The following is an 18,125-nucleotide window of genomic DNA, read 5'->3' as shown; positions in this document are numbered from 1 at the left end:
CATTTATTCAACATGAAAACTCTATTTGTTCAACATGAACAACAAAAACATAAGAATAACACTTTTTCAGCAAGAAAAGCAATATTTCATGGTCATTTATTTGCAACAGGAAAACTCTATTTGCCTAACATGAACAATGATAAAAATGACACTTTATTTACAATATAAATAAAAACACTTTTCGTCCATCAACACGAACAAGAGCAAGAACAACACTTATTGTCTTAAAACACTTTTTTTTTGTCCAGCAAGAACACTTTATGTACATTAGCACAGAGTAGCACACTTTTTGTACAACAACACTTGAAAAAAACAATAAAAAAAACACTTGGAACATGAACTAGCACAGTTGAACATTATGAATTTAAATGGGGGACCCCCCCCCGGGAGTCGCGGTGGAAAAAAACTGTATACAATAGTTGTCGTCACTGCTGCTGCAGGTTAGGTTGGGTTAAGGTTGGGTTGCTTAATTTATGAAAGGTTGGTGGTTGGGTTAGTTTGTTAGTCAGGTTAGGTTAATTTATCCAGACCAAGTTGATTGCGATAGTCTATGCATTCAACTCGGTCTGAAATATGGTAGTGGCCATCAGGCAGGACACTCACACCATTCTCGAGCACATAGACTTTGTCAGATATACATGACATTGCATTTTTTTCTACTCTCACAGTATAATTTCTATAGTGTAGAGAGCGAATTGCAAGCACTTGTGCTCTCGGCACTAGGCTACTTTCTACGCAGTTTCTGTACACGCTCATGTTGAAATTGCTCTTTACAAAATGTGTAGGCACCCCTTTACATGCCTGTTTTTCATCCCCACTATGAGTTTTAACGCAATAAACTTTAGGACCCGGGAACACCCCCCTGGATATCAAATCACTCCCCGTCTCTGATTTTAACATTAATAGTTGGTTGGGGGCTTGATGTTTCACCAACTCGGGGTAGAGGGACGGATTCCAGTTGGTGAAATCCATCCGCGAGCTGATGTGTTCCCCCTTTTCTAGATCACCCAATAAATCCTCGGTTTTTACCTTTAACAGCAGTGAATCTGTATCCCCATAGTAAACTGGAACCTCTCCCTCCCGTGGCCATTGCACCTTGCACACATTGTAAAAAAAGACAACATGAGCTTTTTCGAAATTTCTAGTACTGAACTACCTTCTGCTATATTCTTGTTCAGTACCACATTTCTCTTTTTCCTGTGTAGAAGAACCATGCCAGCCTCTATGCTCGTGAACGATGTAAAATTGGGGTCGGCAATAATTCGTGCACACTCTAGAGGGTCATTCACGACATCGCAGCGAGATCTGTTACGTACGCTTTCACACATTTTGCCAAACGCTGAATTTAGAATGAGTTTGTACATTTTCTTCTCTACCTTGGAGTTTGCCCTAGAGCGTTTATCGACAAAAGTATCGATAAACGTCTTTAAATATGGTCGCTGATTGAACTGCAGGACCCTGTGTATTTTGGTGATTTTGAAACCATTGTTCACCATCCAGTGCAAAAGCACATGGTGAACAACGATATTCTCCTTAGGGTCCAAATCAGCAATCAGTTTTGCTTAGAGGGGGTCCAGTGCATTCCCAAATCCTCAACCAATGATCGACTGCAGGGGCTCAGTGAGTCCCTGCTCACGGGTCGATTGATACAGGGAAAAACAAAATCTTTGACTGAATCGTGAAGTGCCAGTGCAATGAGCCCATCAATTTCAAAGAACCATCCTTGTGGCCCATTGTCCTGAACGGTGGTAATGTCAGGGAACTCACAAGGATTCTCAAGCCATTGATAGTTCCCACACGGCAAAGAGTAGTGAGACATTGCCGCGGGGTAAAATGAGTTCATGTCCAAGAACACTGCATTTGACTTTGCACCGGTGCTTTGTCCGCTCGGATCGGTTGACAAGACGTGGTCCCCATGAACAACATACCCTCCCATCATTGAACTCTCTACAAAAAGGTGCTGATCTACATCTGTGATTAGGCCTATTTCCTCCCTACTAATTTTTAAAATCAAATCCATCACCAAATGGGGTTTAGAAAAATAGTAGCATATATCTAGCATAAAATCTGAACAGATTTGGTCTTTGTTCTTACAAACTATATCCAACAGAGTTAAAACATCACTGGCCATGTACAGTTTAAAATAATACCACCAATTTTAACCATCTCCCTTAGCCCACACCTTCTTGGCAAACCCATAGTCCGTGGCTGTGCATTCACTGCTGGTCAGTGAATTGTAAAAAGCTTCAATTGGAGGTAGTTTCACCTCGCTTAAGCGAGCGCCAGAACAGTAATAGTCGAATGGGTATACACCTTTGCAGGTCAACAGGTCATACATTTCACTGTCTGGAAAGTGCTGTTTAAGCAAGGGAAGGCTATCAAAATTGTCGCTTTTCTGCACTTGAATAAAATAACCCAATGCCTTGGGAAAAAAACCAAAAGAATCTAAAAACATGATTTTATACCAGCATATAAGTTCATTACTTACTAGCTACTATTTTAGCTCAAGAAGCAACAACTTTTCGGCCAATTTGGGTATAATGTTATAGGTAAATGAATACTTTATCCATGGACTGTCTACTCCCCCTCCCTCCCTCCCTGTGCATACGTGCCAGTGCCAGTGAAATAAATTTTAAATCGTAATTTGAGTTGTGAATAAAAACAGGGATAAAAAACTGCTGGCTAACATTTAAGTTACACGATTGATGCGCAACCCCTCTAAAATTACTACCCCCAGAGGATATTTCCTGCCACAATTGATTATGATCCCTGACTTTCCCCCTCCTCCTCTTTTCCCTTTAGTCCCCTTATCCCCCTTTTCAAACTCCCCCTTACAAACCCAACATATTTTTTGATTTTTAATCGCGAGACGATCCTCTGCAGACAGCACCATTGGATAATGTGTATTTTTCAAACGAGAAATAGCGCCATTAGCTGTGCCAATTAGTTTAGTCAGTGCCTTGACCATGCACTCCCCCTCATCCAATGTTTCTACTATTTCTAACAACCGCATGGTGTTAGAACTGTCTCTTTGCACATGGGCATAGGACACTGCAATAGCTTGATGTTCTTTGATTCGGTTTGGAAATCGAGGATCGTTCACCTCCACCAGTTTAGCTTCACAATCCAAAGATATTTCGTTGCACTGGAGGAGGGTGTTTTGAAAATTTTTAAAACGTAAAATGGCCCTATCCCCTGAAACTGTTTCCACAATTTGGTAGCAATGCCGTGTACAATGCCTCATATGATTTTGCAGCTTTAATTCAGTCCAAAATTGAGAGAGGCGTGTTGGACAGTAGAAACATACCCCCTTATTCTTACCCTCCCCCAGAACTCTACTGATGTCTGTAATCGGGTTAAAATGGCCAATTGAATTGGCAAGGTCACTAGGTGGTGTATACAACAACCAAACCCAGTGTTTGACCAATTCAATTGACGGGCCCCTTACTGGGAAAACCACCCCCTTCTTTTTTGAACGAACCCCATCTTCAAATTCAGTTTCATACTGAACCACACTAACGCCGATATTTAAATGGGCATTGGCCCTTTCAAAAATATCAATGGATCTTAGCGTTAATGGGTATTTTCCCTCTAAACAAGAAAAATCTACAATGGGAAAATTGTACCCTTCCTTCCCATGTACAGCCCAATCGTCTAAATTCGTCTTGGTAGCGTCATCTGCTAGAGGCTGAAATACTGATATGAGGAAAGCATACTTGAAACATTTTTGAGCTGTTTCAAAACAGATCCGCTGGATACCACGACATTCTACTAAATCTGGATTATAATTTAAAACTATTGCCCTTGACCCCGCCCCCCCCCCTCTTAAAATAAAATCTTTCTTAAATTTGCGAATATTCACACCTAAATTTTCAACATAAAGAACTACAGAGCCGCTCCCATTTTCGTTAAAGTTCTCAAGATGCGCAATAATTTGACCTACCCACTCCGAAAAAACACTCTCAAAATTTTCTAAATTTGGATAAATTACGCGCATCTCGGAGTGTACACAATGATAATAACCTTCACTTTTACCCTCATTTAAATAAAACATCTTTAAAACAATTGACACCTTAATTGATTCCCTCCCCCCTCCCCATAATTGAATTTGGTTCTCCAGCAGTGCACGAATTTTATCTACATAGTCATGCACAATTTCTACGGGGTCAAACACAAAATTTCCTCCCATAAGTGAATTAAATTTCCCGGGCACCATAGCGCTTCCCGGGCTCCGTGCCTCCCCACCTTAATATATGATATTTACAATCTAAAACATGACATATTAGGTTTTGATTTTGTTCAAACAATCCCTCCAAATAAAATTTCATATTAATACTCTTTATCTGCTTTGGAAAAAAAACATGATTTGAAATGGATAGCCATCTCCTGTCATGATACACAACTCATTCCGATAGAAGGTTGCTTTTATAATATTTGTAGAGGCAAGGTGAACCATGGGTTAATAAAGCAGTTTATAACGCAAAGGATTTTGCTACTTATTATGAGCGGGATATAGTGCCTTTTTTTTGGCTTCGCTAACCTAATTCAGCAGACTGAATGCGAGCACTTGTTATTTGGCTTCGCTAACCTAATTCAGCAGACTGAATGCATGCACTTGTTATGATTCAAAGGGAGAACGTTATATTTTATCAGGTTGAAAAATAGCGAGAAATAAAATTTAAACTTACATTTGCAAATTCCAGCTGCACTTGGGGGCCAGATGGACCTGGCATAGCATGCTGGAGGGCAACCCCCTGACCTAGTGTTGGTGGGGCAGCTATTAGAGGTCCACGGAGAGCGGATGGGCAAGCAATGTCACAATCCTGCGCAGATTGGGCTGCGGCTTGGGCAGGTAACACTTGTTTAGGAGGCTTTGGCCAGCGACCATATTGGACAACTGTCGCCTTTGCAGGGGCCGCATTATTACCCCTTGCTCTCTTACTGGGTGGCGGCGGGCATTCTTCACAATTTGCCTTAAAGAAGAGAAAAAAGTTAGTATCAAAATAATTTCCCCCTCTTTTACAGAGGGAAAATTAGTAACCCCCTCCACATAGCTATAATTTTGTCTAGAAAAGCATTTATCACTAAGAAATCCTCTCCCCAGCATTTTCAGTAAAGCAAAAAGTAAAAATATACTAAACTCAGAAATCAAATGCTATTTTAATTAATTAAAAAAGCTTATTCATAGACATCCCAGCCCCCCCTTACTTTTCATGCAAAGAAACACTTTGTTTTCATTTTACAATAATGGCGATAGACTTGAGGCATGCCCCCCCCCAACTTTCACCAATGTCCTAAATATATTGTTAGTAATTATTTTTGGAAATAATCTCGTTTCACTCCTCCAAAAAATACAGGTTACGAATCCACAAGCTTAATAAACAGCAATCTCTTTTTGCTTAAAACTGCTTTAATTTGAGAAAGAGAGAAACAATCCTTTTTATCATTGAAACCTATTGGTCAAGTCACTAACGTAAAGGATTAACAAGCAGGAAGTGCAATTGTGGGGTATCACCTGTTTAAATCATTGCGGAAAAATGTTTTTAAGTCAAGTAAGTGGCGGCGGCTTAAATGGAAACGGTATATTAATAGCTAAGGGATAGACAGAAGTTGAATGTCACTTTTTGATAGACTTACAGAAAGAATAAATTTATCGAAAAAAGAGAAATATTTCTATTGCGAGAATTATACCTGTAAAATCAGTGGGGGAGAGGTTAGGTTTATGTGGTAAAAAGAACATATTTTATGTTTTCTAGTGAGTATAAGGATTGCATGGTGGTGAGGTTTGTGGGGGAGGGGGTACTTACCTAAATATACTGGAGGGTGACCAAGGAAAGTAATTTTATTTTGAAAATAAAAAATGAAAATGTACTCACAGTGCTAATTGTGGCTGCCAAGGCTTCAAGCTCATCAATAATATTCATTCTTGTTCTTTCAACTGTGTCACAAAACTTTCTGATAATTTGATCACAATGCATGTCCATTATATACGAAATCTCAAGGGTGAATTGTTATGTAACGGGGAAAACCATATGTAAGCAAGCCTCTGATTGGCTGAGAAAGGAGATATAACCGACTCGCTGATTGGCTGAGAAGAAAACACGTGATCTAACTGTTTCCTAATTCCTGGAGATGTTGACATTCGCCCCTAGCATGCACTTGGCCAAACAACAACAACAAATCAATTGATCTTGAACGAAGTGTTATTGACCCTGTCCCCGTTAGACTCAATAAGCCAGAAAACATCCATCAAAGTGAGAAAATTCCTGTTTTTTCATTCTCACTGACAAAAACCATTAAACAGACATAAATTGATGTTGACATCCCTGAAAAACAACAAATAAATTGACCAACACACATAACCGTCCAAGAAACATCCATAAAAGTGAGAAAATTCCTGTTTTTTCCAGTGAGAAAAATCCTGTTTTTTCATTCTCACTGACAAAAACCCTAAAAATATGCATAAATTATTTATTCCTGGGACCTCCTGAGGCCTTTTTACTAAAACCTTATTGTTTTTTGTAAAAGAAAAAAACAGTGCCGATTGTAAGTGGTTGAAAATGACGAGCTTAATATCATCGATAATAAGCCATAATCTTTCCAACCAGTGGAGGCTGTTAAATTCCACCCTGTTTTTTAAAAAGAAAATGTAGTAATAACCAACGATAATCGACATAGTAGAAACCATCGATTTCAAGAAATGAATTACTAATCTTGAAATTCTTTATCTTACCTTATCTGATCTTTACGAGCGTCAGAAAGTTATTTTCTCAAAGGAGTATGAAATTGAAAAGTTAAAACTCATTTTTTGGCCGTCAAATCTTGATGCTTTACATGTTTTAAGTCCAATATAGCACATAAACTTCCTCTTATAAATGATAATTCTGCTCCGAATAGTTACTATCAAAATTCTCTTATTTGCGTAAAAACTACTGTCAAGCCCCTTGAACTAGACTTCACCATGTGTAATACATCTCCCTCGAGTGCATAAGACCACGTAAGTACTAGTAAACTACCTTCATCAGAATTTTCACAGGGTATTAAAAGGGCTACGAAAACTAATCCTACTGACCTACTTTTAACTGCAGATAATTTATTCGTTAAATTCAATTGTAATGACCCACTTATCTTTGAATATAAACATGATTTTAAACTTCGTGAGAATTGGTAGAGAATTTCTGCAAATATAATCAATTATTCAGAAATATGAACTCATTGACTTTAAGTGTGATTAACCTAACGGGTACTTTAGCTTTTGAAAAAAAGATGTAAGTCTAGTAATCGTAAATATCTACACCTTTGTAAACTTTATGTTAACAGCCCTAGCACAAATAGTTCGCGTAAATATCCCATTTTGATATTTATAAGAAAAATCAAGTGGAAGATGCGTTGGCTGTGCAAAACTTCCTATTAAATTAACCTTCAAGGGTCGTAGAAGATTTCGATATACTGAGCTGCTCAGAAACAAGCTTAATTCTCCTAATCATAGAAATAATTTTTTAGACGATCGCTCGATACAAGAAAGCCCTTCAGCCAATCACTAATTCAGCCATCTCTTTCCAATCGTATACCTGTCTAAAGGATATCCCCGTTTCCATATCCAAATCTATGCCCCCTTCCCTCTTTAACCAAGATAATTCCAATCACCCTTCCAGACATCCTGCATTTTCTTACCTCTTCTTCCATCCTTCCCCATCCCCTTGTGAGACCACTCAACTTGACCTCTTCATACCATATCCCTGCAAAAAATAATATCGTCGCTCTTTATTTTTCCAGTTCAACCCCAACTCAACCGCTAATTGGTTACGGCTGTTTAAGTTTCTCCAGATCCTGCTCAATTAAATGCTCTTGCCTATAATATACTATAAATTTATTATAAGCTAAAAAAAATAGGCCATACAGCACAGTATTCTTAAATATACATCACAAGAAAAAAGAAATATCTAACTTCTCCCCCCCCCCAGCAAAAAAAAATCAAGTTCACTCATTGATGTCAACGCTTCATTTAAATATTTACATACCTGCCTGATTGTCCATTTTACAGTTGTCTGCAGGACAACTCCAAGTTACTACCCTCAAAATACTTTCACCTTAAAAGGGAAAGTTGCTGGCACTCGGTGAGAATATGGGCCACATCCTCAATACCTAGGTTACATCTGGAGCAAGAGTTATCCGCATCTGCATCTAGGGCCATCCTTTTTCTTTCAAATACTCTTTTTCTGTTTTTTAGGGGCAGGCAATCTACTTGGATTCAAAACCAAGTCATTAATGTCTCCACCGGTAATCCTACATTAAAATAATATTGAAATCCAAATGTATCTTTTACTTGGGAATAAAACTTAAATGTCTCAAAAATGTTTTAACTACCTGGTTCCGCATTTGGACTTCCTGGTCTTTTAATCTTTCTATAAGCTTAACCAAAAACAGTTCATTCTGATCTGAGGGTCCTCGCCCCCCATTCCATTTATAAGATATCCTAATCCATCGAAAACATTTTTTTATTTGACACGGCCACGATCTTTTATCTTTCAACCTTAGAATCTCCAGATAAGCTGTTTTTGCTAACCTATCTTCTGGCAGACTTAGAACTTTAAGCCAACACCGTATCATCTTTGCTAATCTACTAATTCTCAGCGAAAATATTCCTAGGTCACCTTTTATTGCCTGATTGTGGGTCGTTACATGAAGACCAATTAACCGATTAAATTGTTGCAGCTGAATTGATTCCAATTGTGCTGCCTGGTCATGCCCCCAAGGCTTTGCTTCGTAATAGATAGTAGGTAAAACTTTAGAATTAAAAATATCTTTTTGCATTTTTATATGTTTCATACTTGAAAGCCTTGAATTACGTAAAATGGCAGCTAAAACTGCTTACCCTCTCTTAATCATCCTTTTTACATGATCTTTTCATCCTCCTTTTGCTGAAAGTGTTACTCCCAAATATTTAAAAAAAAATTCGCTCCCTTTTACTTTTTCACCTTTATAATAAAATTCTACGTTTTGATCATCTTTGTGCACATAAATTCCTTTAAAAACAACGATCTCAGTTTCTTTCTATCTAAATATTCTTCTAATATACTGGATATGATTTGGAGCTCCTCTGGTGACTTGCTTATTAACACCACATCATCAGCAAAAAGCAACAGAAACAATGGCAATCTTTTTGAAAAGATTGATCCTCTGCGTGCCTCCAAGAATTTTCCAACTGGTTCTGGCCTTCATCCGTCATTTGCCGAAATAAACCCAGCTGTACCCTCTCAGACACTCTCCGACCTGCTTCCCTTTCCAAGTGCCATATTGTCTTACCATCCCCCTTGCCCCTCCTATAAAGAACACTCCCAATTTGACTTCTCGCCAAATCATCAAATAACCCTTCCCCCATCTCTATCATTATATAACTCTTGGATACCCAACCAATATGACTCTGGTCTGAGAGTTGAAACAAAGAAACGTGCTCTTTTGGCTTCCATACTCCCATTTCCATTTTCATTGACAACATTTTTTAATGCCTACATTACGCTACTGGATCCATTTATCATCGTCATAGCGGGTCAGAAAGGTTCAACATATCTCTAAGGCTCCCTTGCAGCTATTCCCCTTCCTCCATCCTAACCGACACTCCCCCAAACCGTAGATCTATCCTTCCTAAATTATCAACCAGTCGCATGTCGACTATAAGTCACGTCGTTCCATTTTGTAGTAGGTTTTTGCCACTAGGAGAAACTGACCTTGCAAAATCGTCAGAACACCAGGAATATGTTTGCCCAAGGACTAAGGTGCAAACCACGGTAAAAAAAAATACTTTTCTTACGTTCTTACTCTGTCTAGTATTTTGTATAGTAATGGGGAAAGTTTAAATGCAGATAACATTAGTGAGCTACATAATTTAGCTCAAGTAGCTGGGGTCTGTACTTGCTAGAGGTACCTGTACTTGCTGATTATGACTAAATTTCTTGGGTGTATGTAAAGCCCAAATACCTGCATACTCATTATAATAAGTATTGCAATTTGTGGCTTTTATTATTCACCAGGAAAAGTTGTCAGTTTTGAAAAATCTCTGGGAAAAATTTCAGTTAAGCACTGACTATTTTCAGGGTAAATACCCCACGGTTTGTATGGTACCGCTAGGTCACATTAACGGATTAGGGCTAGAGTCCTTGGCAGCATGATAAGGTCTAAAACAGTTAGTTTATCGGCCAACAACAATAAACGAAACGGCTTTGGACCGCATATCTACTAATATGTCCCAGTTCTACATGAATCATCACCAGCCCCCTCATTGGAGGAGGCGCTTTATCTTCGAGCTAAACCCTACAAGCAAAGTCCGGTCACGTACACAACTGAAACAACTGTGAGTCAACCAATGACAAACAAAGATTGTTTGGTCCTGCTAAATGGTTTATAACTGAAAACTGGGACGATATAAATTCTACGCCTAAAGCTGATGACATGGTCACTGCTTTTCTTTGCAAGAAAAACTTCTATCTATCTGAAAAAGTTCAAACACTTTTTTCAGCAGATGGTCAATATGTTACAAAGAAATTAAAGAACTGAGCAGAATAATGAGACAACTTTTCAGAGAAAAACAAACAAAGAAGTGACTAACCTGAAGAATAAAATCATAAGAATTACCCACCAGGCAGCGGTATGATATTACCAAAAGCAACTATCTCATTTATTGTATTATAAGCCTTGACAGTATTACAAAAGGATAAACCAAATGACAGGTAGAAAGCAGACAGGACTGGATTTTGGCTATAATGAGCCGGCTGAAGAAATTGCAAATGGCTTAAACACTTACTTGGAAGCGATTGTTCAGTCACTTCCACTAATAAACTTGGAGTATTTTCCGGCTCCACCTTCATATTTTAGAGATTACCCTCTCATCAATAAATTCCATGTCTGCCTAAAATTGATAAAACTGAAGAGGACGAGTATTACATCACCCGATATTCCTATTGACCTCATTAAGGCTTTTTTAGAATTTTGAGTGCTCTTTTAACTTTAATATTCAACAATATTATAATTACAGACGAGTACCCGCAAAATGGAAAAAAGGTTGTATAACCCCTATCCTCAAAAAGGAAGCTACTTGTAATTTTATTCTTGTGCGTCCTATTACAATGACTCCAATTTTTAGCAAGAAATATGTGAGTTTTATCGCTGTGTGGCAGAAAACTCTTATTATGGATAAGAATGACCTTTAATAATTTGGGAATATTACCAAATGTCTGACAAACCCTTATTTAGTAAGTTGACTTGATACGATCTTAAGGCATCCAGATGAACCGGAACACTGGATCAACCTGATTGCGATTGACCTAGACAAAGCATTCGACTTCATCTGTCATAGTACTCTTATTCGCAAACTATTGAAAAATTGTAATACTGATGCATATTTGGTAAGAATAGAGGCAAGTCTTCTTGAAGATAGAAGTATAAGAAACTAAGTAAAAAGCAGCCTATTCTCATCCCCAGCCAATCTACTGTGGCGTTCACACAGGGAACAATTTTAGGCTCTCCACTTTGTTTATTATCGTAAGTGAGTTGGCAAATGATGAGGAGGATCACTTTAATTTCATTGATTATCTATTAGTGCTATAGCTGGATGAAAAGATAATTTCAAGCCGGACAAATAGAATCATGACGGGTATATCATCCCAAGTGGAGGAGGGGAAAATGGTCGTAAATCGTTAAAAAGTGCTCGTATTAACTTTTTTTTCTGAGGAACAACTCATCACCTGCCTTGCAAAATTTTCAGTTTGCAGCCTCACGGATGTCAAACTTTCGAAATACATTTTACAGATGACCTGAAGTTGGAAAATCTGACACAGGAGATGATCATATGATCGAACTGGGGTATTCTATATTTAAAACTCTTTGCTCGTTATGGTGTCCGAAACCCCTACTTATTGCTTATTTTCCTTATTCATATCTAACCGATGGTAGAATAAACACGTTCCGTTGGGCATTACGGCCCTACTTTGGATCAGAAGGATCGCCTGGAAACGATCAAGTACCATACTTTTCTGGTAGTTTCTAGATCATCGAAAATTCCTTATTGCTCCATTTTAAAACATTTTCCTCTTAAAATCCCTCGGCACGCTGTGATGAATTTTGTATTAAGTTTTGTTTTGGTATTTTTCCAAGACCACGAAGTCGTGAAATTCTGCCCCTAAGCATCTCCCTTTGCACCATTGGCTCCCTTGAGAAGTGGCTGAACTGGTTCCAAAAATTCAGCCGGCAACAACACGTCATATGGAGTAGGCACATAGTTTCAGTGCCTCGTTCGTTAAGTAATTTCGAGTAAGCGTGTAAATTCTTATGAAGATGACTATTGCTGTGATTTTTCTATGTTCAGTGTCTTCTATTTTAGTGTGACAAGAAACGCCACTGATTGGCATAACCGTATGACGCGTTTGACAATAAAATCGTTTTGAGTTTTTTCCTTTATTCGTTTGTAATTTTTCTTTGTGTCTAACTGCAGATTTAGTTGTGCAACATTTCCGTTTGCATTTAATTGTTGTTTTGCTATCTCTTTTTTTCATGCCTTTTTCTTTAGCAGTTTGAAGTCATTTGCCATCTTTTGAAATTTTGCATGTGTCATAATTAATATAAACGATAAGACCACCCCTGGGGAGGAGTGGTGTAGTTTTCCTCTTCACATGTATGTTAATGTGACGTCACTCATAGGAATGTGTTTTTCTGGTATGAATTAAATTCTTCTTTTCTCTTTATTCTTCACATATGCCAGAAAATTTCTTTCCATTTCAGGCTCGTTAAAAAATTTAAAGGTGAAACCATTTTGTCCTCCTGTGTATATTTGCACATACTAAAGTAACACTTCTTCATTCTAAGGTAAAATATATGCAGTTTCAATTGAATAAAATAATTCGGACGTGATTACAATTTCTCCCTTTTTTATCCTTGTCATATTTGCACACATCCTATTGAAACGATCCTTCAGTCCATTGTGATTTTACTTTATTTTCTAAAGTAGGTTTTGTTGTGCAACATTTAATTTATGGTTCAATATTATTTTGTTGTTTGTTGTTCCTTGCCCTTTTCTTTAGATTTTCAGAGTCATTTGTTTTCTTTGATTATTTAGCATGCGTTATAGATACTAAAAATGATATTGTATGGTATAGAAAATTGTTAAAAGGAAAATTTTTCCTCTTGAAAAGTATGAAATTGTGACATCAATCGTATTATTTTTTTTCCAAAACTAAGTCTCTAAACAATTTTTTTTAAGCTCTTGACCAATCTAGATCGCTTCTTCAGACCACAAAACTCCAGTTTCCTAGTGTGCCACCGAATCTGGAATATTTAGTTAAAATTATATAATGTATTACGGTAATCACCTGGCAAAAAAAAAAAAAAAAAAAAAAAAAAAAAAAAAAAAAAAAAACTGTCTTCCTACTTTAGTAACTGAAATAAATGAGCACTTGAACAAGGTCTAGACCCTACTCATCCTTCCAGTTCCCCAGGACAAAACAGTAAAACTAATCCGACAGTCCGAAACTCAAGTCTAAAATAGAGCAAAATCAGCATCAATAAGCATACGTCAATGTTCCAAAACCAATCTATAGCACCTCAAATCTATAAAAACATTATATTCCCAAGGTGATCACCATATATCGGGGCTCGTCAGATGAAAACTCATTGCCTAAATGGGTTTCGGCGCTTAAATTTCATTACCCAGGCAATTTGAGCGCACCATGCCATAATCTGGCATACCCCTATATAGTGCCACCAATGGAATAAACATAAACAAAATCCAAAATATCCAAAAAATAAAAACATTTGCTTCAGAAATAATATTTAAAACATTATTAACCAGCCTTGAAATAACACTGACAGCCAAACTTCAACCCATTTAAATACACACATATAAATAAAACGAGTCCTCCCCCCGGAAAAATTTTACTTTCAATCAAATTCTAAGAATTAAATTCCGAGTATTCCACCCTAATCTTTACCACAAGTGTCGCAATCCAACCCTCAACAACCAGGAAGATAAGCCAATTCCGTCAACAAGTTACCGTAAAATATCATTCAAGATATCTTGATAACTTTTATTATACTTATGTAAAAGCTGATTATACTTAAAACAAAGCTTTTTAAATTGCAAAGCAAGTTTATTGGCGGAAAAACCTCTTATGATTAGCTTCTTGCTAAGTAAAATACATCTATTTCTAATATCGATGTAATTATTACAAATTCTTGAATATATAAATAGTTGGGAAAAATACGATTAATATTTTATATTTGAATGAATATTACTTTTTGGAAATGGAAAATTAACTATTTCAAAATTAAAATCGTCTGTTTTATTGTATATTTTAAAATTTATTGTATTATTAGGTATCAAATTAATCTCTAAATCTAGAAAATGGTCATATTTGCCATTTCCATTACTGGATTCCAGCTTTAACTCTGGTGGATATGTTTTAATTGCAATCTCTAAAAAATTTGAACAATTTATCACCAGAAGGTCATCTAAATATCTTTAATTATTTGAGAGCAAATACTTTATATTACTTGGATTCTTTTTATCCGTCATATAATCGTATTCTAAAAAATTTAGAAATAGGTCCGCTATAACTGGACTGGCATTACCCCACATAGGAATTCCATTACTTTGATAATATAGATTGCCATTAAATTTTATATAAGTATTAAATAGAACAAATTCTAGTAGATCAAAAATCATATCTAGGCTATAACATCTTGAGCTAGTTGTACTATTAAAATAATTAGTCCATCTCGCCTTCTTATTATACACATCAATTTTTAAAAACGGCAAATTAGACAAAAGAAAAGCTTTCTTAATAATCTTTTTTAAATTTATAAATACTAAATTAATGGGTAAATTTGTATATAATGTAGTGAAATCAAACGAGAATTTTTCCTGCAGGGGCTGTCGGTGGCAACCGAAGGAGATGCTGAAACCCTCTGAGAGTTCACTTGGCAATTTGAGTTGAGAATAGAACTTAGTGAGTCAGGGCAAGGAGTCTGTTTTTACTCAAAAAATCATCCCATCCGAGCCCCTCAATTGGAGACCGTCGAGTAGCTGCAAATCTAGAGATAATACTGCTCACTAAACTAATTGGTAATACTGGAAAATTGTTAAAATTCATTTTTAATGAAGCTAAATGTTGTGCAAGTATAATAGAACATTTCGGCACAGTCAAGTTTATCTCAATTCTCAAAGTATTTAAAAGCTGATATCCTAGAACCCTGATGTACGGGGTAGTGTTGGAAGTCCAAATTTAGGTATATTTAGACTAACAATGTGTTTTTATAAAAATTTTATTATATATTTATTCAATATTTTCGCGTGCTATAATTAGTTAAGGGATTGAGAATATAAGCTTATTACAAACCAGTTATAATATGATATCAAATTTAGGATCTAAACTACAAAATACATATGTGTTATAACTACTTTTTAAATGATGGTAAATTTACCTGTTATGATTTGTAATTAAATCAAAATTTAGTCAAGTATTTAAATTTCGTACTTGGGGCTCTGGTATTCCATTTTCTGTTCCCTCCTGTTGTATTTTGAACTCCTGATATAACACTTGCAATAGGCGACAATGTTAGCATGATTGGAGATGCTTCTGTTGTCATATTTAAGAATAGTGTGGTAGCTTCTGTGGGTGTTGTTGTAGTCTTTGCTTTTGTTGTAGTTGTTGCTGTTGTTGTTGGCTTTGTAGGCTCTGGGGGTAAACCACCTTTAGGGGTTGTTGGTTTTGGTGGGGGCGTTCCAATCACAACTGCCGCTAACCAGAAAATAGGGACGACTGAAACAAACGAAAATAAAAAGTTTTCTCATTCTAACATCGTGAAAAACTCTATCAAGATACAGTTGAACACAGGCAGCTGCGTTAAATGGGCACATCTGGTCTCGTACTACCTCCTAAACAATAAAAAGTTTATTTAACAACTATTTTACCATATTTTTCACAGAATTTGCTTTTTTTTGAGTTTTTGAAACTTACTCCTCCATATTAATGAAAAGTCTTTAATACAACCAATTCCTGAGTAGAGGTCTTTTTGCTTTACTTTATCTTACGTTCAGGTTTCTTTTAATTTATTTTTATAATTAATTAATTAATTTCAAATGAACAGTCGTGGAATAGAATTTAACACATCATAATTCAGAATTGAACAGATTAACTTCATAAAGATAACAATACATAAATATAGATTCAACTATTTAACCATATATGTCATAATTTATTCAATGAAACATTACTTAGCTTAACTGACTTAGAGTTACAACAATATATCTACATGGCGACCTCTACGGGTTTAATGACCAACTTGAACAGCCTAGAATCTTTTTCCAGACATCAACTTAGAGTTGTGTCTTTTCTTCCACAATTTTCTAATATTGGATTAAACCAGTGGTTTGATTAAATCATTATAATTTGTTATTTAGATTTCTGAGAAATTATCTTTTGACTTTTGACCAAATTCACCAGACGAAATGTCTAGAAAATATTTCAATTTTCTTTTTTTAATGACAATTACTAACAAAAAAAGTAACATAACCCCCCCCCCCCAAATGGCACAGCATGATATGGAGGAGGGATAACCAAACAAATAAAAAAAAAGTAATGAAAAAACAAAAAAAAATAACATGAACCTCAGAAGGAGTTGAAAAACATAACCGAACTACAACATCATATACCCTGCTACCACTAGCTTAACACTTCGCACTCAACTCTCCTTCCTTAACATACCTCAATAAACATAAAACATTACTTTTAATTATTTAATACCAATTAATCTTTCAACTATGTATCCTATTGGGTAATCATTAAAATCATATTTAAAAAACAATTCATTCTTCAACAGCCTTTTTATTACTATTTTCAATATTCTCATTTAACAAATTTCAAAGCTTAGACCCCCTAAAAATAAGAGACAAATAAGAGAAATATCTGTATATTTTAATTTTTGAGAATAATAGTGCATTTCCTCCACCTCCCATAAAACATACCTTGAAGCCCTCTCCCCCTCCTCCTTTTTCCCCAATTACAAGCAGAGGGATTATCCTAGATTGGTCACCTGAAGCAACACACCCCTATTCATGTGAGGTTGATTAATAAAAAGATTTTCCTACATAAAAACGATTTAAACAAAAATAAAGAACCACATTAAAGCCTCGAACTAGTAGATAAGTCCTCCAGTAATTTAAACTTATGATGTTTTGATGTTTATTTGAACGTTTATTTGTTTATGTCAACAAAAGCAGCAGACTTGCATCCTTTAACGTTCCTGAATATCGAATACCCCAGAAGCAGGGACGTTTCTCTATGCTTTTGTACAAAGTCAACGCGAATCTCCATTTATTTAAAACATACGAAGTAGTACTCATCTACCGTTTCTTATTACTGAAATATCTACTACTAATAATATATCTAATATTATATCTACTATAAAATATTACTGACTTATTAGATTAAACGTCTCTATAAAGTTGCAAGATTATTTTGATGCTCAGACCACCTTCAGCAGAGCACAATAGTGACGCCCATTCAATATGTTAAAATACAGACGACAACAATAAGAAATGAAAGTGGCCTAAAGTAGTCCCTAGTGGCGAACAGCAAAAAATTTCGTTTAAATGAAAACTAGCAAGCAAACGTACAAAAATGGAAGGGTACATATACCCTTAGCTTCTTTCACTACTACATATTTGTCAAAACTGTCAAAAACTATGTCAGCAAATAATGCATCAACATAAGCTCCATCATTTTCGAAATGTTTAGATGGTACCAAACAATGCAACCAAATAGTCTCGGAGAACTGGCAGTCAAACTTCTAATTGAATATCACATAAAGAAAGAAAAACGAGCAAAAATGGGGTTTTTAAAGGCCAAATGAAAATACCGAAAAAAGACAACAAAGCGAATATTTCAAGAGGACAATGGCCTCCCTTCTTCAGCGCGAAACGAAATAATGTATCCAAGGAGAGTGCCAAAAAAAAAACAGACGCGGAAAGTCAATGTGAAAAGAAACAGAAAAACAAAGAAAAAACCGAAAACTTAAAAGATGAATAAAATTGAATAAAAGTTGAAAAAAAATTGAAAAACCAAAAACAAAGCGAA

General features: G+C 36.1%; 1 protein-coding gene across 1 annotated transcript in view; it reads right to left on the bottom strand.

The window, feature by feature from the left end:
- The window catches only part of LOC148947345 (uncharacterized), an 83,311-nt gene that overhangs the window by 47,911 nt on the left and 17,275 nt on the right, over positions 1-18,125 (bottom strand). The window contains exon 2 of the mRNA XM_089095800.1: positions 15,525-15,809. Coding sequence (XP_088951926.1) covers positions 15,525-15,809 — 285 coding nt within the window. The remainder of the gene's footprint in view (positions 1-15,524; positions 15,810-18,125) is intronic.

The sequence above is a fragment of the Artemia sp. Qi Xiang Cuo genome, chromosome 10 (assembly GCF_049724085.1).
Source record: "Artemia sp. Qi Xiang Cuo chromosome 10, ASM4972408v1, whole genome shotgun sequence".
NCBI lineage: Eukaryota > Metazoa > Arthropoda > Branchiopoda > Anostraca > Artemiidae > Artemia > Artemia sp. Qi Xiang Cuo.
Note: the sequence above shows the minus strand (reverse complement) of the source record. Positions and strands in the feature narration are given on the sequence as shown.